At 37.7% G+C, this 25843-nt stretch overlaps 4 protein-coding genes across 12 annotated transcripts; 3 read left to right on the top strand and 1 right to left on the bottom strand.

Annotated features, from left to right (window-relative positions):
• Positions 1 to 81: 81 nt before the first annotated feature.
• On the top strand, positions 82 to 1706 carry snrpf (small nuclear ribonucleoprotein polypeptide F). Its single transcript, XM_056748504.1, has 4 exons — positions 82 to 231; positions 670 to 795; positions 1312 to 1376; positions 1466 to 1706. Exons 1-4 carry the CDS (start codon positions 229 to 231, stop codon positions 1530 to 1532), a joined length of 261 nt encoding a protein of 86 aa, XP_056604482.1. The 5' UTR covers positions 82 to 228; the 3' UTR covers positions 1533 to 1706.
• A 152-nt stretch (positions 1707 to 1858) lies between these two features.
• On the top strand, positions 1859 to 8645 carry amdhd1 (amidohydrolase domain containing 1). Its single transcript, XM_056748013.1, has 9 exons — positions 1859 to 2504; positions 3557 to 3663; positions 3753 to 3817; positions 3992 to 4269; positions 7449 to 7674; positions 7785 to 7909; positions 7983 to 8076; positions 8173 to 8333; positions 8429 to 8645. The coding sequence occupies exons 1-9, from the start codon at positions 2368 to 2370 to the stop codon at positions 8532 to 8534; spliced, it is 1299 nt and encodes a 432-aa protein (XP_056603991.1). The 5' UTR covers positions 1859 to 2367; the 3' UTR covers positions 8535 to 8645.
• Positions 8646 to 8773: 128 nt separating this feature from the next.
• On the bottom strand, positions 8774 to 19590 carry si:ch73-71d17.2 (RPA-related protein RADX). Of its 4 annotated transcripts, none has more exons than XM_056747438.1 (17): positions 18861 to 19590; positions 18552 to 18703; positions 18216 to 18387; positions 17763 to 17871; positions 17578 to 17669; positions 15952 to 16080; positions 15739 to 15846; positions 15493 to 15666; positions 15209 to 15330; positions 15057 to 15127; positions 14905 to 14973; positions 14190 to 14248; positions 12234 to 12536; positions 11950 to 12102; positions 9434 to 9736; positions 9150 to 9302; positions 8774 to 8935 (listed from the first exon to the last, which is right to left on the bottom strand). In XM_056747438.1, the coding sequence occupies exons 1-17, from the start codon at positions 19456 to 19458 to the stop codon at positions 8814 to 8816; spliced, it is 2889 nt and encodes a 962-aa protein (XP_056603416.1). In that variant the 5' UTR covers positions 19459 to 19590; the 3' UTR covers positions 8774 to 8813. The 4 variants fall into 4 exon arrangements, with proteins under 4 accessions (XP_056603416.1, XP_056603493.1, XP_056603579.1 ...); XM_056747515.1 differs by having other exon boundaries at positions 15952 to 16077; XM_056747601.1 differs by lacking the exon at positions 15952 to 16080.
• A 309-nt stretch (positions 19591 to 19899) lies between these two features.
• LOC130420647 (uncharacterized) lies at positions 19900 to 24950 on the top strand. Of its 6 annotated transcripts, XR_008906723.1 has the most exons (6): positions 19900 to 20039; positions 20482 to 20589; positions 20701 to 21023; positions 21122 to 21306; positions 21493 to 21866; positions 23331 to 24950. XR_008906723.1 is itself a non-coding variant. In XM_056748219.1 (4 exons), exons 1-4 carry the CDS (start codon positions 19941 to 19943, stop codon positions 24256 to 24258), a joined length of 549 nt encoding a protein of 182 aa, XP_056604197.1. In that variant the 5' UTR covers position 19940; the 3' UTR covers positions 24259 to 24950. The 6 variants fall into 6 exon arrangements, 3 of the variants coding, with proteins under 3 accessions (XP_056604269.1, XP_056604197.1, XP_056604119.1); XR_008906732.1 differs by having other exon boundaries at positions 20731 to 21306; XR_008906718.1 differs by having other exon boundaries at positions 20701 to 21306.
• Positions 24951 to 25843: the final 893 nt, after the last annotated feature.

Below are 25843 nucleotides of genomic sequence, written 5' to 3'. Positions count from 1 at the left end.
ATTCATTTTCACAAAAGCTCCCAATGATAAACTTAAAAGGTGCTATTGCATGCCACTACTCTAGAGAGCGCTGTGGGCAAACACACTCTTCCCTCCCCCCGTGCGCTCATAGTGCGCTCGCTGTACTTCCCTCTTACGCGGCAAGGCGTGCGAGTATTCTGTTGTAGCCTATGCTATTTGAATAAACACAATTTTTGTCTTCTAAAATATAATTTTAACAGTCCAGACATGGTAGGTTTATAAGGTTCACGTATATTATGTTTAAATTTGATATGATCTTTGAGAGTGAGAGATTTCATTTATCACTGAGGTAAAAATGCGGGTGGTATGTTAGCATGTGTAACGTAAACTGGTCGTTGTTTCTATTTTGCGAATTCCTTTGACTAGGTTGTCTCTCTTCCTTTCTTGTGGTTGTTTTTATTCTAACGGGCCGTGGTAACTTGCTTTCTACACATCCTAAAAAGCACATAAAATAGTAGTGCTCGTGGTTCTCTCTCTATGTATATATATTATTCAAAGTGCATTTAAGTACCTTGATAACGCCACAGAACGTAGGCTAAGGTTAAAGAAATGTTACGCAGCTTGCTAACGTTAGGTTAAGCATCTATTGCTTTAGACGAATTGTTTAACTCGACACTAAACTAAGTTAAAATTGTGTCTATTCTACAGAGTTTGCCGCTGAACCCCAAGCCCTTTCTGAACGGTCTTACGGGGAAACCCGTGATGGTGAAGCTGAAGTGGGGTATGGAGTACAAGGGCTATCTGGTATCAGTAGACGGATACATGAACATGCAGGTAAGTGTCACACTTAAATGAATGTTACGTGGATTGATCAATTATGCTTATCTGCATGGGAAATAATAGATGTTTAAACAATTTTCAGTTCTCATGACGGCTGTGATGGGACTAGCTGAATTTAAACACTCTAAAGGGTTCTGTTTGAAAAATAGGACATGTGTAAAATAATTGAGATTACTTCACGTTGTATTACTTTGTTGTGTTTAGGTATGCCTCTTTACACACGCATCATTTACGACGTTTCATGTATTATAAGGGGGCAGGATGTAGAGGATTTCCACCTCTTATCCACGAAGTTACCTCTTTCACAGATTAATAACATTATATGAATATGAGGCATTTTTTGTATCTGTTAAAAATATAAAACATGTCCCCATATAGTCCCCCAATTAATTTCTCCACCTGTCTATACCATATATGAAGCAAAATGGTGTATATTATTCTATTGACAACACTATGAGGAGATTGCTGAATTATCACATTTTAATTGATGCGTGTCTGTTCTGTATCTAGCTGGCCAACACCGAGGAGTATGTGGATGGTGCATTAGCAGGTCACCTTGGTGAGGTGCTCATCAGGTGAGTTTTAGACCGCAACTCGATATATGACTGTTATATTATGGAATTCTTCGTTGTAAATAATCTGATGCTTTTTATTTTTTTTGCAGATGTAATAATGTTTTGTACATTAGAGGAGTAGAAGAAGAGGAAGAAGATGGAGAGATGAGAGAATAAAGAATGGATTGATTTCTTGGTCAAATCAGGATTGGAAGTTGTATTGCTCCGTTTGCATTGTGTCTCAGTTTTATGTGAGAGTGATACCTTTCCTTATTAAATTGTTAGTTCTGTTATTTTTTACACTGTAAAAGGAATTGGTGGCACAATGACTAATAAATTGTGCAGTTTGTATATCTTTGTCATTACTTTTTCTGACTTAAATTTTGCCTACTGTTCAGGGTCGGGGTTGTTAAATGTAGCACTAAGGGTTATTATCTAAGCAGTCAGGTACAAGAGGCTGTGCTTAATTGTGGATAAATGCTTTTATTTAACGGTTACCACACAATTCAGATATTAAAGCCGAAAAATATGTATCGGTGCAACTGTAATGACGTAAAATTACTTAAGGCCTTCCTTATGCTGAAAGGAAGAGTCCCTGATCGACTGTAAACAGAAACAGAATGTTTCATTTATGTTGCTAAAAGTGTGTAGTGATAAACAGAATTGTTAGCTGATGCAATCAAAGCTGTTTTATTATAAACAGCTTTTGACCAATCAGATTCAAGGACTGAACCAATCTGTTTTCTAATGATTTAAGGATCATAAGAAATAGGTTTTTATTCATAATGTAATTGTTGCAGGCTTGGGTTGGATTATAGAATTGGAAAAGCAGGAGCTGTACAGTTAGCTTTTTTGATAATTCACACCATATAATCAAGGATTAAGTTGTGACATCTATGCACTGTCCTTTCACTGACCTTTGGTCAAGTTACCAAATTTTTGGCTTTGCTACATATTACCCACTCTCTTATCTCTGAACTCTCGCCTGAAACACTAACACTGAACTCTCACAATGTCTACTAGTTTCAAGACTTTGGTTAAGAATGCAAAGCAAGTTGTCTTGGTTTGTACAAACGGTGAAAAGTACCTTACCAAAAATGGGATGCAGAGTCTGGCTATCATTGAGAATGGAAGTGTGGTGATTGGGCTGTAAGTTAGATTTACTCTTAATATAAATGCTGGTGTGGTGATTTTAGTAACTTGGTGTTACCTGACATTGTTTCTGCGAAACTTGATTTAAAGTGTAGTATTTAATATTTCCTATTTTCCATAAAACATGTAATTAGTAAATGGTTTGAAAAACTATTTTGGCTATTGCTATTTGGCTAATGGTTTGAAAAACCATTTTGATAAATTGGTTCCTGAAAGTCAGCTAAATTGTCAAGGATAAAAACAATCCAATATGTAAAATAAATAGGAAGTAATTTTTTTCTTTTTCACTTGAAATATTTTTTATGTAAAATGATTGTTTTAAAACTATAATAATGCCTACATAACTTTCTCATTATGTGTGTATATATATATATATATATATATATATATATGTATGTATGTATACAACCCCTTTCAGTCTTTTTGAACTTATAATTTATAGGTATGCGTTTAGGTAAAATTATTATTTTCGTTTTATTCTGTGAATTGTAACACTATTTCCTCCAAATTTTAAACAAAGATATTGTTTACGTTTTCATTTATTTGCAGAAAATGAAAACTAGAGAAACAGGTCAAAATATAAGGAAAGCGGCTCTTTTTTTTCAGACCTCAAATACGGCTAAGAAAACTTTTTATTTATATTCACTTTTAGGTCATACAAAAGTAATATTTGTACATGTATTTAGGACGTTAAAAATAATATTTTTTATGTGATTTTAATCACATGCTTTCATGTGTCTTGTCATGCTGTCAGTCTTTCACATTGCTCTTGGACAGTGTCAAAATGACTTGTAAGGACCCACCCCAATTCTGTATATGAAAACAGCTCTTTTATATAACAAATGATGTTGTTGAGGTTCGTGTGAGGGCTAGATATAGGGTGAGGGGATAAAAAACATAATTGAAAGAGAAAAACTTGGTGTGCTTTTTCTCACCTTTGTAAGTGACTTTGGATAAAAACATCTGCTAAATGCCAAAATGTAATGTACTGAAATTACCATGAAAGTCTGGGAGATGTCCAACTAATATAGTGAAACACCTGTGTGTAGTGATGGACTAATTAAAGCTGTTGGACCAGCAGACATCATTGAGTCTCAATTCAGAGGAACACAGTTTGACCAAGTTCTGGATGTTTCTGGCATGTGTGTTCTTCCAGGTGTGTTACATCTACAAGTTAACAAGAAATAAGCAGCATTTCCTCCACTATTGACAATTTCTATTAAAAAAAATGTAACATTATTGCAGGTCTGGTTGATGCACATACACATCCAGTGTGGGCTGGAGACAGAGTGCATGAGTTTGCAATGAAGGTTTTACTCTATTTTAATTCCATCCATTTTTATTGTCCTTGTTCATTTTTCCACTGTAAAACAGATAACCTTAAAGTCATCATGTTAGTATCTTAACACCCTAAACATATTTCCCAAACTTCTTTATATGCATTTAACTAAGGATTAACACTGTGTCCAAATGTATTTGTATAGCTGGCCGGTGCCACATATATGGAAGTGCATGAAGCAGGAGGCGGGATTCATTTTACAGTGGAACACACTCGCTCAGCACCTGAAAAACATCTTTTGGAGGAGCTGAAAAGCCGCCTAGAGCGTATGGTAAGAACTGGAACTACTGTGGTGGAGTGTAAGAGTGGCTACGGACTGGACCTTGACACCGAACTGAAGATGCTGAGGGTGATCAACTCAGCGAGGAAGTCACAGTCAATCGGGATATCGACAACATACTGTGGAGCCCATGCAGTACCCAAGTATGTACTCTAAGGATATTTAACAATACCCTTTTCTGTCCTGGGGCCCGTTTCAATAAGGAAGTTCAACCAACACTGAGTTAAAATCTGAACCCTGAGTTGATTTACTCAGAGAATCGTTACTCTGAGTTTTCAGTTTCAGAACAGCTGATTTGAGTTAGTTTAATCAACCCTGAGTAAGTTCACTCTAGGTTACGCGCGTGCAGCATGGCGATGAAAAGCCATCATCAATTGAGTGAAGATAGCACGATTCACCATGGCAACGGCACGTGACAAAAAGCGCTCTGTTCATTTCTCGCCAATCAAATTGAAGGAACTGTTACAAGCGTATAGTGAATATGAGCAGATATTTAGAAAAAAGTGCAACACAGCCGCAGCAGCAAAAGAAAGAGAGTTGGCGTGGGAGAAAAGTGCTTCACGTGTTAATGCGCAAGTTTATATGTCAATCACTTTTATATTTATTTTGTTGAAACTGTGAAAATGTAAATTATATTTAACTCTCTTGCTCTCATGTAGGTGAAATCCTTCTGCAATAAAAAGATCTTGGCAGCAGCTGAATATGAAATATACGACGGCGTCGTAAAAAAAAAGATTTCGAGAATAAAGTCGAAATGTCAAAATCTGACATGAACTACGAATTAACTCACTGATTCAGATGACGTACTTAAACATAATTTAAACTCTTAAACTACAACTTTCACGAAAATAAAATACGTATTACGACGAGTTTATTCACGTAACATTTTGACTTTATTCTCGTAATCTTGAATTTATGTTATTTTTAACGTGGCACTAAAGCGCCGTGGTAGAAATACAATAACATCATTCATTCAGGAAAGTTTAAAGAAATAAAATAGTCTTGCTAGTAGGATGACTGATTGGGAAATGTTAAATATACTTCTTAAACTGGCCTTAAAAGTTAAGATAAAACGTCCAAACGGGGCCTCAGAATTCTCTCCCGACATAAATATAATTCTCTGCGAATTAATGCAGCTTCCTCATCTATGGGTTCATGAATAAACGAACATGCTATTTTAAGTTCTGTGTGACTAAATAGAGCGCGATTAGGAACTCTAATCAATAAACATATGACGTATGTCATTTCAACCCGCTCGCGCTTCGAAAAGGGGGCGGAGATTGTAACAAACCCTGCGTTTGCGGAATAAAACCTGCTCCCGACCAGGTTAGGTTCACGGAGTAGGTTACTCTGGTTACTCACCCGGAGTATAAGATACCTCGATTTCTGAAATGGGCTTGACTTACTCCGCGGTCGCGGGTTTGACATTCCTCGCGTTCTGAAACCAAAAACCCTGAGTATTCCGTTTTCTGGGGTTGACTTACTCGGAGTTTGCACTTACCCTGCTTTCTGAAACGGGCCCCAGATGTATAAGTTTAAAAAATAGATTAAATGCCAGACAGATGTACAGATGTCTCTGTAAAGAGTTCTTTGTGGTTTCTAAGGACTTCTGTGTGGTTGCTAGGGAAGGTTGTTTTTAATTGCAATACATTTTAAATACAGTTGAAAGAAAAAGTATGTGAACCCTTTGGGCTTACTTGGATTTCTTCATAAATTGGTCATAAAATGTGTTCTGATCTTCATCTAAGTCACAACAATAGAGAAACACAGTCTGCTTAAACTAATACCGCACAAACATTATACGTTTTCATGTTTTTATTGAACACAACATGTAAACATTCATAGTGCAGGGTGGAAAAAGTATGTGAACCTTTGGGTTTAATAACTGGTTGACCCTCCTTTGGCAGCAATAACCTCAACCAAATGTTTCCTATAGTTGCAGATCAGACCTGCACAACGGTCAGGAGAAATTTTGGATCATTCCTCTTTACAAAAGTGTTTCAGTTCAGCAATATTCTTGGAATGTCTGGTGTGAATCGCTCTCTTGAGGTCATGCCACAGCATCTCAATCGGGTTGAGGTCAGGACTCTGACTGGGCCACTCCAGAAGGCGTATTTTCTTCTGTTGAAGCCATTCTGTTGTTGATTTACTTCTGTGCTTTGGGTCGTTGTCCTGTTGCATCGTCCATCCTCTGTTAAGCTTCAGTTGGCGGACAGATGGTCTTAAGTTTTCCTGCAAAATGTCTTGATAAACTTTGGAATTCATTTTTCCATCGATGACTGTAATCCGTCCAGGGCAGCAAAGCAGCCCCAAACCATGATGCCCCCTCCACCATATTTCACAGTTGGGATGAGGTTTTCATGTTGGTGTGCTGTGCCTTTTGTTCTCCACACATAGCGTGGTGAGTTCTTTCCAAACAACTCAATTTTGGTTTCATCTGTCCACAGAATGTTTTGCCAGTAGTGCTGTGGAACATCCAGGTGCTCTTTTGCAAACTTCAAACGTTGCTGTTCTTTTTGGACAGCAGTGGCTTCCTCCGTGGTGTCCTCCCATGAAGTCCATTCTTGTTTAATGTTTTCCTGATTGTAGATTTGTCAACAAAAATATTAGCATGTGCCAGAGATTTCTGTAAGTGTTTAGCTAACACTCTAGGATTCTTCTTCACCTCATTGAGCATTCTGCGCTGTGCTGTGCTCTTGCAGTCATCTTTACAGGACGACCACGCCTAGGGAGTGTAGCAACAGTGCTGAACTTTCTCCATTTGTAGACAATCTGTCTTACCGTGGACACATGGACATCAAGGCTTTTAGATATACTTTTGTAGCCCTTTTCAGCTTTATGTTAGTCAACAATTCTTGATCGTAGGTCTTCTGAGAGCTCTTTTGTGCGAGGCATGGTTCACATCAGACAACGCTTCTTCAGAACAGCAAACTCAAAACTGGTGTGTGTTTTTTATTGGACAGGCCAGCTTTAATCAACACATCCAATCTCATCACATTGATTGGACCCCAGGTTGGCTGACTCCTGGCTCCAATTAGCTCTTGGAGAAGTCATTAGCCTAGGGTTTCACATACTTTTTCCACCCTGCACTATGAATGTTTACATGTTGTGTTCAATAAAAACATGAAAACGTATAATGTTTGTGCGGTATTAGTTTAAGCAGACTGTGTTTCTCTATTGTTGTGACTTAGATGAAGATCAGAACACATTTTATGACCAATTTATGAAGAAATCCAAGTAAGCCCAAAGGGTTCACATACTTTTTCTTTCAACTGTACATGCCTTCTTAATTGTATAACTTCCAACTTTTTTATCCATACAGAGGTAAAACTATGGAAGAAGCCACTCAGGACATTGTGACAGTGCAGTTGCCTGTGCTAAAAAAACAAATAGCTTCAGGTGAACTGCAAGTGGACAACATTGATGTATTCTGTGAGAAAGGCGTGTTCGATTTGAGCTCCACACGTCGCATTCTTGAGGCAGGCAAAGACATGGGTCTCAACATCAACTTCCATGGTGATGAACTCCATCCCATGAACTCGGCAATAGTATGAATTCATTCTGCACACTCGCATACTATTCTGGCACTAATAATTTTATAGGATGCTGTTCTAACACAATAATTTCTGTCTCTTCTATCATCTCCATACTTTTGCAGCTCGGGGCAGAACTTGGGGCTTTAGCCATCAGTCATTTAGAGGAAGTAACAGATGAGGGCATTGCTGCCATGGCAACTTCTAAAACAGCAGCAGTCCTGTTGCCCACCACTGCCTACATTTTACGGTAAAGTATCGCAACTTTAAAGCATTCACCTTTTACAGGATAAGTGTTTTGATGTGACTTGTGTCTGTTTAAGGCTTTCTCCACCACGTGCCAGAAAAATGCTTGATTCTGGGGTTATAGTAGCTTTGGGTAGTGACTTTAACCCTAATGCCTACTGCTGCTCAATGGTGACCATCACACACTCTTTACACATAAACACAAAATGACACAAATATGATAATTTGACAAGTCCTCCAATGAGAATGTTTGTGTGTGTTTATTAGCCTATGGTGATGCACTTGGCCTGTGTGATTATGAAGATGTCTATGACAGAAGCTCTAGCTGCAGGTACCATAAATGCAGCGTATGCCCTTAACCAATCGAATACGCATGGATCGCTTGAAAGCGGGAAACAGGGAGACCTTCTGATCATCAATGCACCACGGTAAACCTTGATGCATGGCATTTCAAGTTGTTTACATTTAAATAAGATGGTTTGTTTGTGATGATTTGTGATACTTCCTTTTCTCTCTGCTGCAGGTGGGAACATCTGATCTACCAGTTTGGGGGCCATCAAGAGCTTATCAGATACGTCATTATCAAAGGAGATATTGTTTACAAGAATAACAAAGTATTGATCCTTTAAAATTGAGCATCTAGCTGATGAATCTCAACACACTACAAAAGATTATGTGGTAAAATGTAATTAGCACGATTACTATATTTACTTATTAACAAAATAAATAATAATAAAACATGTACATTTGTTCTATTATATATATATATATATATATATATATATATATATATATATATAAAACATGAATAATGTTATACATAAATTAACAAAAATCAAAGGTAATTTACTTTACAACCAACAATCTTTTGCAAGATTTTGTCTTTACATCTACATACTGTTTCTATGTTATCGAAAAGGGAATGCACGGTTAAGAACAAGTTCCACCTTCTCTCCACCTAATGCACATGCTTCTAACACACACAACAGTCGTTGATTGGTCAGTTGGTCGGCTTTAGTGATCAGGTCAGCTGTGGTGAAAAAAAATGGATTTAATGGAATTAAAGCTACGGAGTTATAGTTCTTACAAATTCACCTTATATCAAACCTGTGCTAGAAAGAGTATAGAATGCAATATGGCCTCACCAGAGAATACAATTTTTCAATGGCAAACTTAGGAGTTAAAGTGAACTATCAATAAACTGCCCTCATTATAGTTTCATCATTTGGTAAATTCATACTTGCCTGGGCTTGGGGGTGGGACATGCGGTGAAAACCCTCCATGTGATAAGACAGACTCCCATGAGTTATTGTGTGAAAGGGGGAGGGGCGTCCAGTGCAGGGTTCCAGGGACAGCAGGCAGGAAAATAACATCAAGAGTCACTCCATCTGACAAAGCTACGTGAACACCAGAGAGAAATATTTCATTACAATACTAAAAGCATCCCTTCTCTGAAAGACAAACACAGCTGTTAAGAATTGACAACGGACAGTGTGCATCCAACTTGAAACTATAATCAAATGTGTACCTCTCATTGTTAGGGTAAAGTTGCCTGTGTAGCAGGAGGCAGGAGAAAATGACTCCAACTCTCTTTGTGGGAGGAGTTTGTGAAAGCTGTTATGCTGCATGCCCACAGCAGCAGCCTGAATGTGCCGTCGTTCATAACAAAAAACCCTTGGCAATGTTTCAATGGCAACACGTAAGACTCCAAGGCGTGAGGTCAAGGGACTTGTGGGCAGAGTCGAAAAGTCTCCGTCATCATCTTCATCGCTACTATCATTGTCACATTCTCCAACCAGAAACTCCATAGCACCGTCAAACAGAGAGAAATCTGCAAACATGATGAGACAGATGATCATGATAGATTAGAGCATAAATATAAACACACTATTTAGAAACTGAGCTGACAGAAATGATAAATATTTGAAAATTATATAATTTATATAACGGATACTTTATCTATTCAATAATTCATCATTTTAAAAACGTCATAACAACAGGAAGCAGAAAAATTTGATGTTATCATTCTTGGTGTGAACCCTCCGTAACGTGTTTTTGTGGTCCATGGAAGAAAGAAATGTTTTTTTAATTTGTGTTGAGGATGCTACACTTTAAAGGAGTAGTTCACTTCAAAATCTGTAATTTTTTATTCCTACTATGGAAATTGAATTCGGGCAAATTTAGAAGTGAACTACTCCTTTAAAGCGGCGGTCCATAGGATTGGCCTCTTTGTCGTCATCTCAGTTTGTAATTGCTACAGAAGTTGATGTGCTGAGGTATTTCTTTATGCGAGTTGGCACTGCTCAACTGCACAGATGAGTCTGATGTTTGGAGTCGTGGCCTGTGACAGTGCAGCGATGAGAATCTTCACTGTAACGTTACATTAGTAGCGCATAATAAACACACATAACATGACAGACGATATAACACGAAACAAATAAGACAGGGGTGTCCAAAGTCAGTCCTGGAGGGCCGGTCCATAAAGTCCATAAATTTGAGTAAAATCACAGGCTTCACGTGTACTAATTCTCACCACATGAAATACAGATGTGGGGAGGTAAAGTAATTTCTAAATAACAGGAGCTCCCCAGATAATACTAATCCCGTTCGAATAACATTAGGTCTTAAATTACATTTATCATAATGAACATAACAAAGAGAGAAAGAACAACTGATGAAACTGTAGTCGTCTGTATTAACACAACAAGTCCGTTACTGTTTTGTGTTATCTATTGAAAGTTCCAGCCATCTTTGAAATAGTGTTATTTTTGGCCGCCTGTTTTAATTTTAGTTTTAGTCTAGTCTTTGTGTCAAGCTGACGAAAGCAACACTACTTTGCAATGCCTTGCCAAAATGAATTCTTGTTTTCGGACGGGACTGATCGCATTCCCTGTTTCTTTGTAAACTGTCATCAGTTTGTTCTTTCTTGTTTTTCACAAATGATGAATCCACAGATGTCAACAGTACAATGCTTGCCGTTTTTAAGTAAAAGTACGTTGTATGAAATCCTACCCAGCAGTTGCGAGTACACCTTTCAAACCACCTGTCACTCGCATCCACATGTGGGCTAACAGCCGGATCCCCATCGTTCTGTGTATGCATGTGACAAAATTACGCATAGATGAAAGACACCATATAAGGATCTCCGGGGTAATCGACCCGACAGGGAAAATTACAAACCATTATCACAAGCATTCTGTGGGGAATCCAGCAAGGGTAATGACACAGTTTTAAACACCGTTCTTTCGTGTACTTGCTCAATAATTGGTTTTAGCTCATTTTTACTCAAAAGAACTTGCAGACTGCCGCTTTAACAGTGTTGTGGGTAGTGGTTATTGTTTTTTATTGGATCTAGACATCAAAATTGCATTGGACAAACCATATGCTTTTAGCATACATGCTAATTTTCAACACCTGTCCGAAGGAGGGTTTTTTAAACAAAAACAAAAAACAACAACAACAAAAGATTATGTGGTAAAATGTAATTAGCACGATTACTATATTTACTTATTAACAAAATAAATAATAATAAAACATGTACATTTGTTCTATTATATATATATATATATATATATATATATATATATATATATATATATAAAACATGAATAATGTTATACATAAATTAACAAAAATCAAAGGTAATTTACTTTACAACCAACAATCTTTTGCAAGATTTTGTCTTTACATCTACATACTGTTTCTATGTTATCGAAAAGGGAATGCACGGTTAAGAACAAGTTCCACCTTCTCTCCACCTAATGCACATGCTTCTAACACACACAACAGTCGTTGATTGGTCAGTTGGTCGGCTTTAGTGATCAGGTCAGCTGTGGTGAAAAAAAATGGATTTAATGGAATTAAAGCTACGGAGTTATAGTTCTTACAAATTCACCTTATATCAAACCTGTGCTAGAAAGAGTATAGAATGCAATATGGCCTCACCAGAGAATACAATTTTTCAATGGCAAACTTAGGAGTTAAAGTGAACTATCAATAAACTGCCCTCATTATAGTTTCATCATTTGGTAAATTCATACTTGCCTGGGCTTGGGGGTGGGACATGCGGTGAAAACCCTCCATGTGATAAGACAGACTCCCATGAGTTATTGTGTGAAAGGGGGAGGGGCGTCCAGTGCAGGGTTCCAGGGACAGCAGGCAGGAAAATAACATCAAGAGTCACTCCATCTGACAAAGCTACGTGAACACCAGAGAGAAATATTTCATTACAATACTAAAAGCATCCCTTCTCTGAAAGACAAACACAGCTGTTAAGAATTGACAACGGACAGTGTGCATCCAACTTGAAACTATAATCAAATGTGTACCTCTCATTGTTAGGGTAAAGTTGCCTGTGTAGCAGGAGGCAGGAGAAAATGACTCCAACTCTCTTTGTGGGAGGAGTTTGTGAAAGCTGTTATGCTGCATGCCCACAGCAGCAGCCTGAATGTGCCGTCGTTCATAACAAAAAACCCTTGGCAATGTTTCAATGGCAACACGTAAGACTCCAAGGCGTGAGGTCAAGGGACTTGTGGGCAGAGTCGAAAAGTCTCCGTCATCATCTTCATCGCTACTATCATTGTCACATTCTCCAACCAGAAACTCCATAGCACCGTCAAACAGAGAGAAATCTGCAAACATGATGAGACAGATGATCATGATAGATTAGAGCATAAATATAAACACACTATTTAGAAACTGAGCTGACAGAAATGATAAATATTTGAAAATTATATAATTTATATAACGGATACTTTATCTATTCAATAATTCATCATTTTAAAAACGTCATAACAACAGGAAGCAGAAAAATTTGATGTTATCATTCTTGGTGTGAACCCTCCGTAACGTGTTTTTGTGGTCCATGGAAGAAAGAAATGTTTTTTTAATTTGTGTTGAGGATGCTACACTTTAAAGGAGTAGTTCACTTCAAAATCTGTAATTTTTTATTCCTACTATGGAAATTGAATTCGGGCAAATTTAGAAGTGAACTACTCCTTTAAAGCGGCGGTCCATAGGATTGGCCTCTTTGTCGTCATCTCAGTTTGTAATTGCTACAGAAGTTGATGTGCTGAGGTATTTCTTTATGCGAGTTGGCACTGCTCAACTGCACAGATGAGTCTGATGTTTGGAGTCGTGGCCTGTGACAGTGCAGCGATGAGAATCTTCACTGTAACGTTACATTAGTAGCGCATAATAAACACACATAACATGACAGACGATATAACACGAAACAAATAAGACAGGGGTGTCCAAAGTCAGTCCTGGAGGGCCGGTCCATAAAGTCCATAAATTTGAGTAAAATCACAGGCTTCACGTGTACTAATTCTCACCACATGAAATACAGATGTGGGGAGGTAAAGTAATTTCTAAATAACAGGAGCTCCCCAGATAATACTAATCCCGTTCGAATAACATTAGGTCTTAAATTACATTTATCATAATGAACATAACAAAGAGAGAAAGAACAACTGATGAAACTGTAGTCGTCTGTATTAACACAACAAGTCCGTTACTGTTTTGTGTTATCTATTGAAAGTTCCAGCCATCTTTGAAATAGTGTTATTTTTGGCCGCCTGTTTTAATTTTAGTTTTAGTCTAGTCTTTGTGTCAAGCTGACGAAAGCAACACTACTTTGCAATGCCTTGCCAAAATGAATTCTTGTTTTCGGACGGGACTGATCGCATTCCCTGTTTCTTTGTAAACTGTCATCAGTTTGTTCTTTCTTGTTTTTCACAAATGATGAATCCACAGATGTCAACAGTACAATGCTTGCCGTTTTTAAGTAAAAGTACGTTGTATGAAATCCTACCCAGCAGTTGCGAGTACACCTTTCAAACCACCTGTCACTCGCATCCACATGTGGGCTAACAGCCGGATCCCCATCGTTCTGTGTATGCATGTGACAAAATTACGCATAGATGAAAGACACCATATAAGGATCTCCGGGGTAATCGACCCGACAGGGAAAATTACAAACCATTATCACAAGCATTCTGTGGGGAATCCAGCAAGGGTAATGACACAGTTTTAAACACCGTTCTTTCGTGTACTTGCTCAATAATTGGTTTTAGCTCATTTTTACTCAAAAGAACTTGCAGACTGCCGCTTTAACAGTGTTGTGGGTAGTGGTTATTGTTTTTTATTGGATCTAGACATCAAAATTGCATTGGACAAACCATATGCTTTTAGCATACATGCTAATTTTCAACACCTGTCCGAAGGAGGGTTTTTTAAACAAAAACAAAAAACAACAACAACAAAAATTATTGAAATTGTCATACCCCTTTCTGTATCCTCTTCTATTCCAGGTGGGTGCACAGGTGGCAGAGGTGATGCAAACCTGAAACAAACTGACAGTCATCACAAAAACTGCATTTATATACACAATTGTACACACGCACACACTAGGGTTGTCACGGTACCATAAACATGTCTTACGATACTATACCAGTTGAAGTATCTCGATACCAAGTAGTATCAGGATGCTGTGACATGTTCATAATTCAAATCTATACTTAAACATTTTGTATTTACTATAGTAAACTGTATTATACTTTGCACTAGAATAAGTTGTTGTACTAACTGTAGTAATTGGATAAATTGTAGCAAAACTGTAGTATACTTAAATATTTACTATGGTAAGACTCAAAAACACTGGTGTCCATGAGTTTTAGTAGTTTACTGTACACAAAATTGAATTTTCCACTAAGTTAGTGAATCATTTAACCAACTCGTTCAAAACGCTAATTTGAATCATTATCTCGTCTGTGTCATACAAAACTAACAATAATTTAGGAGATAAACACCGCAAAAAGGCAGATGTAAGTGTTCAAATGAATATTAATGCGCATATGCAACATTAAATACGGTACTATATTGCTGCCGTTTCAAAAATAGAGAGGCTTCGTGGGTATTTTGAAGCTTTGGCATCGCGATGCTACCGTAGCACCGGTACACCGTGCAACCCTAACACACACACACACACACCACTCATACCTCTTTCCATGGGTGGTAGGCCCACTGCTAAAAAGTTTCCTCTTCACAGTTGTCCTGTGAGGTTCAGACCTGTAGTGCAAACACCAAAACAATTACAAACAAACTTCACTACTGATCACATTAGAAATGCCCACTACAGCCTAAACACAAACCCCCTTTGTCGTGGCAGTCTAGGGCTCAGTGGAGCGGATGGAAGATCTGTATACAGTGTTCGCCCGCTGTCCTGTATAAAAAAAATGTTGGGTCGGTTTTTCTTGTTAAATGTGTAGAATTGTGAGAAACCAGTTACTGTGTGTATCTGAACCTCTCTGTGGTGATAACAGGCTGCAGTGATGACACACTGAATAGCGAATCTCCGCCTTTCTCTGTAATTCATCCTCTCACATTCTAACTTCATCTCTCCTCCACTGATGAGACCAGCTCCCCCTGCACAAACATACACTTATGATCATATACCACTAAAAGAGTTCAAGCATTGCATAACATTGAATTTGTTTTTTTTCCAAGGACTTCCTCTAGGGGGCACTATTCGCTTGATTTTCCATGTCATTTTGCTCCACATTTACTTCATTCTTTTTTGCATCTCACCTTGTCTTTTTTCCATGAAAGAGTGCAATGAAACAGGAAGAGGTGGGTAACTAAAATATCCTCCAATCACAGCCCTTTCTAGCATGCTGCCCTCATCTACCTGCTTTAGCCATTGGAGGAACTGTCGGACTGGGCGTACCCCTTTGTACGGCATTACAGGATGAGAGCCCGTGCCTGTAAAATAATCACGAATAAAATGAAACATCTCAGGAATCCACATGGATTATGTGTGTGATTATCTGTTACCTGTGCAGTAAACCTGGGTCAGTGATGTGTTAGTGAGATATTCAAAAGATGTAGTCCTGTCAATGGCACTTCTGATAAGTTTTAACCGTGTGCAGACAAGTAGTGCCACTAGAACGTAAAAAAGAGATACATTATTTATTTATTTACATAATGTTATGTGTAACAAAAACAGCACAAAGAGAGAAAATGTTAAGAAGAGGCAATGAGTGTTACATGGATAGATTCGGCTTTGAATGTCAGGCTGTGATGTGGAGAACAGCTTGATTACGATTGGCCTATCTGAAGTTCTATCCTCCAACTGTAGCCATCGGTACTCTTCAAGCTCCGACCTCTGCCCATCTGCTAGTAGACAGACATTTATATACAGTGGTGTGAAAAACTATTTGCCCCTTACGGATTTTTTGTTTATGATTCAGATCATCAAACTAATTTTTATGCCAAGAAAATCATAGTAAATACAAAATGCAGTTTTTTAATTATGGTTTTATTAAAGACCTGTTGAATCAAGATCTCACTTAAGTAGAACCTCTCTGACAAACTGAAGTATACTAAAAGATCTCAAATAGCAACACATCATAACGTAATAGGAAGAAATTCAAGAACAGATGAGAAACAAAGTAACTGAAATGTATCAGTCTAGAAAGGGTTACAAAGCCATTTCTAAGGCATTGGGCCTCCAGCGAACCATAATGAGAGGCATTATCCACAAATGGAGAAAGCATGGAACAGTGGTAAACAGTCCCAGGAGTGGCCGGCCTACCAAAATTACTCCACGAGCACAACGACGACTCGTCCAGGAGGACAAAAATGATCCCAGTGCAACATCTAAAGAACTGCAGGCCTCTCTTGCTTCAGTTGAGGTCTGTGTTCATGATTCTACAATATGAAAGAGACTGTGCAAAAAGTCATCCATGGGTGAGTCCCAAGGCGAAAAACACTGCTGACCAAAAAGAACACAAAGGCTCATCTCACATTTGCTAAAAAACATCTTGATGATCCCAAAACATTTTGGGCAAATATTCCGTGGACTGATAGGAAAAAGGTGGAACTTTTTGGAAGGTGTGCATCCCATTATATCTGGCGTAAAACTAACACAGTTTTCATAAAAAGAACATCATACCAACACTGAAACATGTTTGAGGTAGTGTGATGGTCTGGGGCTGCATTGCAGCTTCAGGACCTGGACGACTGGCCATAATTGATGAAACCATAAATTCTGCGCTCTACCAGAAAATCCTTAAAGAGAATGTCCGGCCATCGGTTGGTGAGCGTAAATCCACTTGAGTTATGTAGAAGGACAATGATCCAAAAGACATCAGCAATTCCACTTCTGAATGGCTTAATAAATCTAAATAAAGGTTTTTGAGTGACATAGTCATAGTCCAGACTTAAATCCAAGTAAAATGCCGTGGCTAGACTTTAAAAAGGCAAGCCTGTTCATGCTCCAAGACTCTCCAATGTGGCTGAATTAAAGCAATTCTGCAAAGAAGAGTGGGCCAAAATACCTCCACAATGGTGTAAAGACTTTCGCAAACACTTGATTGCAGTCGTTGCCACCAAGGGTGGCACAACTAGTTATTAGGTTAAGGGGGCAATTACTTTTTCACCTTGGGTCAGAAATGTATGGAATGTTATTTCCCTTAATAAATGAAACCGTCATTTAAAAACAGCATTTTATTATTACTCTGGTTTTCTTTGTGTAATATAAAAATGTGTTTGACGATCTGGATCATTTAAGCATGACAAATATGCAAAAAATCAAGGGGCAAATACCTTTTCACACCACTGTACATTGACTGTGTAAATATCTTCAATGTTTGCATTTACTGTACGTCTCACCTTGGCTTCTGACACGTTCTGATCGACCAATGAATATCACCACACCAATGACATCGCAGATTTGGCCATGTGGACAACTAGGAAGTTCCTGCCTGTAAAACATGATACAGATTACTCTGCTATGCAAATCTTTAATTATGATACAAGACTTCAAAGGGTATTAAGATACTTTTCTGTACACAAACCTGCAGATAAACGTATGAGGCAGGTCTGGCAAAAGCCAATCTGGGGAAATCTGGTTCTTAGGGATGATAGAAATTTGAGCAGGGGGGTTCCTGGAATTAAGACTGATCTCTAAAAGATGATCAGAAATAGATAAAACAGTCAGAGAGGGGAATAATTATTTCATTGATGTAAAATCATACAGCTGTAAAGGCAAAAATATTTGTATTGTTAAATAACAGTATACATAACATGTACATACAACATTTACCACACGTAATATGGCACTGAAATAATATATGCATAGAGCTGTAAAGGCAAAATATTTAATTTTGCCATCATTTGTTAATAAACAGTATACATCACATGTACATATAACATTCAACACACGTAATATGGCACTGAAATAATATATGGTTACAATTAATATGTTATTTAAGTTGTTGTTATAAATGTGTTTAGAATATCTGATGTACCAATTTGTGGCTCTGATTCCTGCCCTGAACGACTGCTGTAACTTTCCTTGACTCTGTAGCAACTCAATTTTACAACCTGGCCAGGCTGCAGGATTCGAAACCAGTCCAAACAAAGAGTGTTCCACAGCACCACACAAGCATTAGATGAACCATCCCCGACTATAAGCTCTGCCTTAGGGTACAGGAGAGACAGAGAAATAACACTAAGAACATACATTATTTGAAAAGTAAACATAAACTGTTAAAATAATATTTATAATGTTCAAACAAACTGTGTCAATATAATCACACAGAAATTGGACACACTGAAGCGCAGGATGTTATGTGACCTCTTACCTTATAGGGACATTCACATTTCTGATCTGTTTTCCCATAATATATCAGTCTGGATTTGTGCAAGATCCGGACACACAACACTCCGGGGAACCTCCGAGATCCACTTAAGAAACGCCTACGTATTACAGAGAGTGAAACTGTGGACCTCGTATCTAAAAGAAAACAATAATTTTTAGCAACAGTACTACAACCTCACACAATATAAACACAGATTCGGATCATTTATAGTCTTTTACTGATTACCAATGGCAGAATTTTAAAATGTAAGCTTGACAAATACGTTCACTAAGCAGCTCATAGGCTACGCACCCTCTCTTTCATCCTCACTGTCGTCTTCTGCTCCGGATTCAGAGGGGGGCGTGTCCCGCCACACATCTCCGTAAAAATCCTGATTATTCCACAGCGGCAGGTACGAGCTTCTCCGTGCTCTGAGCGGACCTGAATTCGGAGTTTCTCCCAACCACGGAATGGACCTCACATTCACAGATGACAGTGCCCGGAGAGCCGCGTCACCGCCACACAGTCTATCCACTTCCAGATTACAAACGTGAAACGAGCTGCCGTCCTCGTCGTTGTCCTCTCCGCGGCTAAATTCCACATTACGTATGACTGACCCGCAGTGCAGCTTATTTTTGCTGATGAGTCTATTGAGACTGGGGTCCATAGAGACGCGAATTTTACGGTCTCCATCAGTGATGCTAGCGTCAAACAGACACTCTGACATCGAAATAACGTCCGGAAAACGAATCTCGAAGTCCGGGTCTCTGCCATAGCGCTCCAGTGAGATCACGTACAGCGGTTCCGAGTGGGTTCGTGCCCTTGGGGAGGCAGATGTTTTGGATATTAATTTATTTAGAGCCTTTTTGAGTGTGCAGCACTCAGACGAACTACTTGACTGCGCGGCCATGTTTGTTTGACGCAAAAATAATAATACAGCAAAGCATCATGGGAGATGAAGTGCAGAAAGAAAGAGTGTTACTTGTCGGGACTATTAACACGTTTAGTCTTGTGAGTAGTTTAATTAAGGTCAGTTTATGTACACTTCAAATGACTGTTAAACATGTCAATCGTATTTGCATAAGATGCACCCGTTTTGTATTTACTGTTATGTAACGTTAGGCCTACTAGAGACACTCCTTTTTTAAAAATGCGTGGTTGTGTTCCCGCATTTTGAATTAAAATAAAACAAGAAAAAAGGGGGTTTGAGTCATTGAACAGTGTTGAAGAACAGTTTTCCTATGACAAGTGATAGAAGCAGACGATGTGCCTTTTATGCTTTTTATTCGTCAGGAAGTTTGGCATAAAAAGCACAGGAAAAGACGAACAGCTTAATCGAACTATATGGATGAAGCCAGAATATGATTACCATTTATTATCGGCAATTTTTGTATGAAGTCTAGAATAGACAAGTATTTAAAGTCTGCTGTCTTTGAGTTCAGTCTTGGGTTGCCATGTGGACATATTACAGAAATGGAGTTACAGAAAACGGTAAGGTTACTTTTTTATTGAATATTATGTTATGTTTCTGCAGGGCTCTCTTTCTCTCAAAATTAAAAGCAGTTACTGTCAGTAATATAAATTAAATGGAAATGGAAAAATTTAAACTTAATAATCATATAACAGCTTTAATACAATTGCTTGTTATTACAAAAAGTGAATAGGTATCTATTTGTGCAGTGGTTGTATCAAATATTGTTACAAAATATTTTTGTCAAATTTAAAAAGGAAAGAAATCATGGGACCCCTTTATCTGTAGCAGGACTATCTGTAACACAGCGCAAGCATTTGGTCTTTCAAAAGCAACAGTCTCCACAGATTTAAAACTTAAAGATGTTTTGATACACAGTTTTCCATGACGTTTGTTCTTTTTTTTTATTGTACACCCCAGATGTCAAAAAATTAAAAAAATGTACATCTTTTCTCTGTGCAGTACCGTTTGCACCACCGTCACTCAAAGAGATCCACTCAGATTTCGTCTATTAATGAGAAAGAGGCGGAAGTGTTTAGCTCAAATAAATCTCAAACAATTTTGTTCAAGGTTAGTAAAGTCTAATAAGGCCTAAAGTATTTATCATAATTACAAAGTCTCATAAAGCCACAATGTCAACTTAATAGACAAGTGCACACAGTGTTACTGTTCTCTGACCAGGTTTCGTCAAACACTCCTGTGCTTCTGCAGAGCCATGTGATACTGGATGAGAAAGAGAAGGACGTGGGGGAGGGCAAAAATAAGCAAGAGAGCCAAATAAATGTTCGGAATGCATCTACATGTACAGATGAGGCCCCGCATGGCCAGGCCTCTTTGTCTGAAGCATCATTTTGGTCCGCTAATATTGAGGACAAGCAAAGATTTTATGAGAGAGATCCAAAGCTAAAATGCCATTCGTCTCCAAATGTTGAATGATGGGAACGTATAATCATTACATGTTAAACAAAGAAGATTCATGATCTATCTGTGCGGTGGGTATAAAGGTGAGGCTCGCATAGAGCAAGTGTATAGTCTGTTTAACATGCATATGCAAAACATACAGTATGTTGTGTGTGCTTGCAAATATTTCCACTGAGCGTAGTGCATTGATGGAGAGTGTGTATCCTCGGCTGTATGTACACTGCAAGAAGAGAAGGTATGATTTCAGGATGATAGACCTGCGTGCAGGAGTGGGAGATCCTGTTTCACTCAGACCATCATGATTTGGCAGAGCTGCACGTGGAGAGCCTAAAACGGTGTCAAGAGACTGAAGGGCCAAACTTTTTTGTAGGTTTAATTGCACATAGTTCATTTTTTTACTAGTTCATCTTTAGTTCATCTCCCACCTAAAACCTCATAGCAACGTGTAAAAATCACTTATTAGCAACTGTACCGCAACACCCTAGAATCATCAGTGAATTGCAAGCTCAACTTGTTCACGAAACATTTAACTAAATATTCCCTTTTTTGTAGGTGTTTGTTGGACAGAAGCATGAGATACAGTCAATGCCGAATTCAATCCCGCAAGAAGATTTTGAAGCACTTCTTAAATCTGTAGAGAGAAACAAAAATAAAGTGTCTAGGAGACAGTCGGACATTGCTGTTAAATCACAGTCCAGTTTTGCCACCAGTAACAGTGGGAGTATGATCCTGGAGCATGTGGCAGATGACAAGGAGCTTTCACACATTTCTGCAGTAGTAAGTGATAACGTGGGTTCCAGTAGCTCCATTTCAGATGGAAATGACACACATCTGGCCAGGAGCTGGATGGATTTGACTCTTCTGCAGACATGGTACAAGCTGGATACAAACACACTTCCCGCTGTGTATCGCTTACTTCCTGTCAGGTAAGTTAAAGGATATGCTTAAATGGAACAAATCAGCACAAGTAACTTCAAAATAATTTTGTGTTCTTGGACCTAAAGTATTTAGACTCTTAAATGGATAGTTCACCAAAAAAATAAACATTTTGTCATCATTTACTCACCTTCGAGTATCTGTATTAATGTCTTTGTTCTGATGAACACAGAGAAATATGTTTGGAAGAACGCCTGTAACCAAACAGTTCTTGGACCCCATTGACTACAACAGTAGGAAAAATGAGTTTATAATTCTGTGTTCTGTTGAACTCAAAAGAAGATATTTTGAAGAATGTAGGACAACAAACAGTTCTGGGTCACTTTTGACTATATTGTTATCTTTTCTAGTATGGCAGTAAATTAGGTCCAAGAACTGTTTTGTTACAGGCATTCGTCCAAATATCTTTCTCTGTTTTTAACCAAACAAAGAAATTTATACTGGATTAGAACAACTTGAATACACTTCACAATAGAATGTTATATAGTACACTGTACGATGCTGCAGACACACTAGACTTTTTGTTAGATAAAAACATGTTTAGTGTTTCGCATTGTCCACTGTCAATTACACAGTAATAGAACAGATGCTTCACTAAATTAACAAATGTAATTATACAGTTAAAGTTCCCGTGAACCGGAAGTTGCTATCATTTTTACTTCCGTATTTTGATGCATTTCCGAGTGAAATGGAATTTTGAATGAGAAAAAATAGTGGCTGTGGCTTCCCTCTTTCTCTGCGATTTCATTCGATGTATAAAACAGCTATTGCATTCTGGAATAGGAGACTGACAGTTGAAGGGGAGAGGTTAACGGATGATCCGTCCAAGACGTCTAACCTATGTAATTGGAAAGTCATTACAGAAAGGAAGTGCATTTTGAGATTTCAACTAAAGATTATGAGGGAACACAAATTTTTAGAAGAGAATGACCCAAATTGATAAACTATTAACCATTAATGCTGCAATATTTCATTAAAAAAGGCATTGTAATTTTGTATTTCACTGGGACTTTAACATTGCATAACAAATAATGAAGAATTTATTAAATGCAAAAAGTATTTGGGTGTGTCTAACTTTTAATGATCACATTGTCATCTAGTAAACAGGGGTGATTCTCGTTTCACATTAGTATGCCCCAATGTGTGCTTACTGTTTTGTTACACACTTAAACGTATATACAATTTCAGAACAAAACAGTACATACTTTTAGCGGATAGTAAAACTGGAATGCAGCTAGTGTGTTTTGTATGGGCTCACAAAATAAACATCTGGGATATAAATTGGGTTATAAACATATGTTGGGTTGTTTCAACCTATACAGCAACCCAGCATGAGATAATTTATAACAACCCAGCATTTTTGGAGTTGTATTACTATAACATGTAGCGTGTTCCACCCTCTGCATTTTTTTGTTTTTGCAAATTTGTTGGTCATCATATCTTTTTCTTTACAGATTTCCTTATAATGTCATGAAACTCAGGGGGAGACATGGCATGGGAACCCAATTGCAGGCAGACACAGACGGTAGATGTAACAAGGATTTATTATACAAATAAACACTAAACAAACGGCAAAACAAACGCCCACGATGGGGTAAAACAGAACAAGATAACAATAATAACAAAAGGTACACAGGAACTAGACTAACTACACTTAAACTAACAAAGACTTAAATACAATACTTAACAGAACTACAATGAACTAACACTCAACTACACTTACTTTGACACGGAGTAACAAGAGCTTTCAGGAACAGCAACATCAACAGGTACAGCGACAGGAACATGTACAGGTAAAGAACAGCTACGAAACAACAGCAAGGGACTTCTAACAGGTACAAGAACAGTACAGGCAAGACGTACAGAAACAATGCACGAGCACAGGACAATGAAACATGATGACTCTTTATAGGGAACAAACACAGGATCAGTGTTGGGTGTAACTAGTTACTAAGTAATTAGTTACTGTAATTTAATTACTTTTCTCTTGAAAAGTAAAGTAAGGGATTACTCATATGTTTTCTGTAATTTAAATACAGTTACTTTTGATGTAATTAAACTAAATACTTTGTTAAATATATACGTGTGCAATAGCGTAATTGACTTCAAAATTCAAAGTCTAACTTTAAAATCTGTGCTTTAATGTATAATTCTCACATTTGTAGTACTTTTGTCAGTTAATAATATTATTTGAATGAATTCAATAAGCTGTTTCATGATATATTCTTGAATCAATTAACTAATCAAGGTCGATGTAGGATATAGAAAGTAATTAGTAATGAGTAACTAAATACTTTTTGGACAGACTAATTTGGACAGTAATCTAATTACACTATTGAATATGTAATGAGTAACTAGTAATTAATTACTTTTTCAGAGTAATTTACCCAACACTGCACAGGATCATAACGAGCAACAGGTGCTGGGGATTAGCACTAAGGAGAGGCTGACAAGGGACGAGATGTGGGGAACAATGACGAGACACGAGAAATAATCATTCAATCTCACATTAAACCATAGGTTATGCCATGACTCCACTCAAATAACACAAATAAACATGACATGATAGGGGAATCATGACATATAAGAGACAAAATGAAATCCTTCACAATGAGTTCTTCAGCACAGCATCTTTCCAATACCTGCGCTCTATATTGGGTTGCAGACAGGACTAAATTTCCCAGGTCACCATTGCAGACATCACTCAAGTACGAGACTTGAAACTTTATATATTTTCTAAATACGGTTCCACAGACTTCACTGACACCCCTACATACCGGGTACCTCTTGATACACAGACTGAAGATACTTAAAGTATTATGTAAATCCATACTTCATATCTAAATTAACAGTGGAATATAAAGGTTTCATATTATTCTTCTGCTTTTGAATTTTTACATTAAACACATTCCCCTTTATGCTTTAAAACATCATGCACTCAAGCTGACACAAGTCTTTGCAAAACCAGATGATCCATTTTAAACCTGATGTGCAATTCGATAAACTGACCACATACCCAGGTTGTTTCCCTACCTTTGCCTGAGATAGGGGATAGGCTATGATTAATGTATATTTGATAATGCTCCAAAGACCGTATTAGAGCAGTCAATTAAATTGGACATTTTGTGCCAAGGACATTGACAAATTTGCTTACATTTGATTAGTCATTTAGAAATGGTAAAATATGTTTAACACAAGTTTTATTAAAGTTTCTGCTTAAATAATATTTTACCCTTGATGGTGTTTTTCTTACTAAGACAATGTTCACAGGTGCTACATAGTGCCACAGATAAACCAAAAACATACTAAGAACAATCTAAACTGGATAAGGTTGCTTTGGACTACAAAAATTATAAATTATGAAAAAAAAATAAGAATTGTTTTATCAATACCGCCATAAATATGTAAAAATACTTTACCGATGTTAGCTTCATCCCCATTACAAAGCAACATAGACAGCATACAGTATATGGTCAATATTTGTATTTTACATTTTTTTAATCATACATGTGTTAATAGAACTTGCTTACTTTTTAGTAAACATTGAGAACGTGGTCTCACAGACCACACAAGCGTAAAAATATATTAAAATGATGTGAATGTGAAAATATATATGAAAATAATCACTTAATAGTGTAATAACAACTTATTTTCTGTGTGTCTATGATTCGTTGTCATAAACCTGTTTTTATCTGAATGTGTTCTAGACATTGCTGGTATATGACCTTCTTAAAAAACAGAAAGAACTGTTCATTGTGCACTGCCCTCTGTCATGGTCCCTCTTGAGCCTGCGCACTGCAGCATTGACATACGTGATGGTACTTAGTGGTTGCCAACTACAGTGAAGCGCAGCATGCTCCATACCTCACCCTCTGTGACACAAAACAGTGCAGGGTATGCTAACATCAGATGCTCCTAAACTACATTTACATTTAGTCATTTAGCAGACCTTTTTTTTTAAGTGACT

Source organism: Triplophysa dalaica, chromosome 1, assembly GCF_015846415.1.
Source record: "Triplophysa dalaica isolate WHDGS20190420 chromosome 1, ASM1584641v1, whole genome shotgun sequence".
Lineage (NCBI taxonomy): Eukaryota > Metazoa > Chordata > Actinopteri > Cypriniformes > Nemacheilidae > Triplophysa > Triplophysa dalaica.
This window is presented reverse-complemented; position numbering and strand designations above follow the sequence as displayed.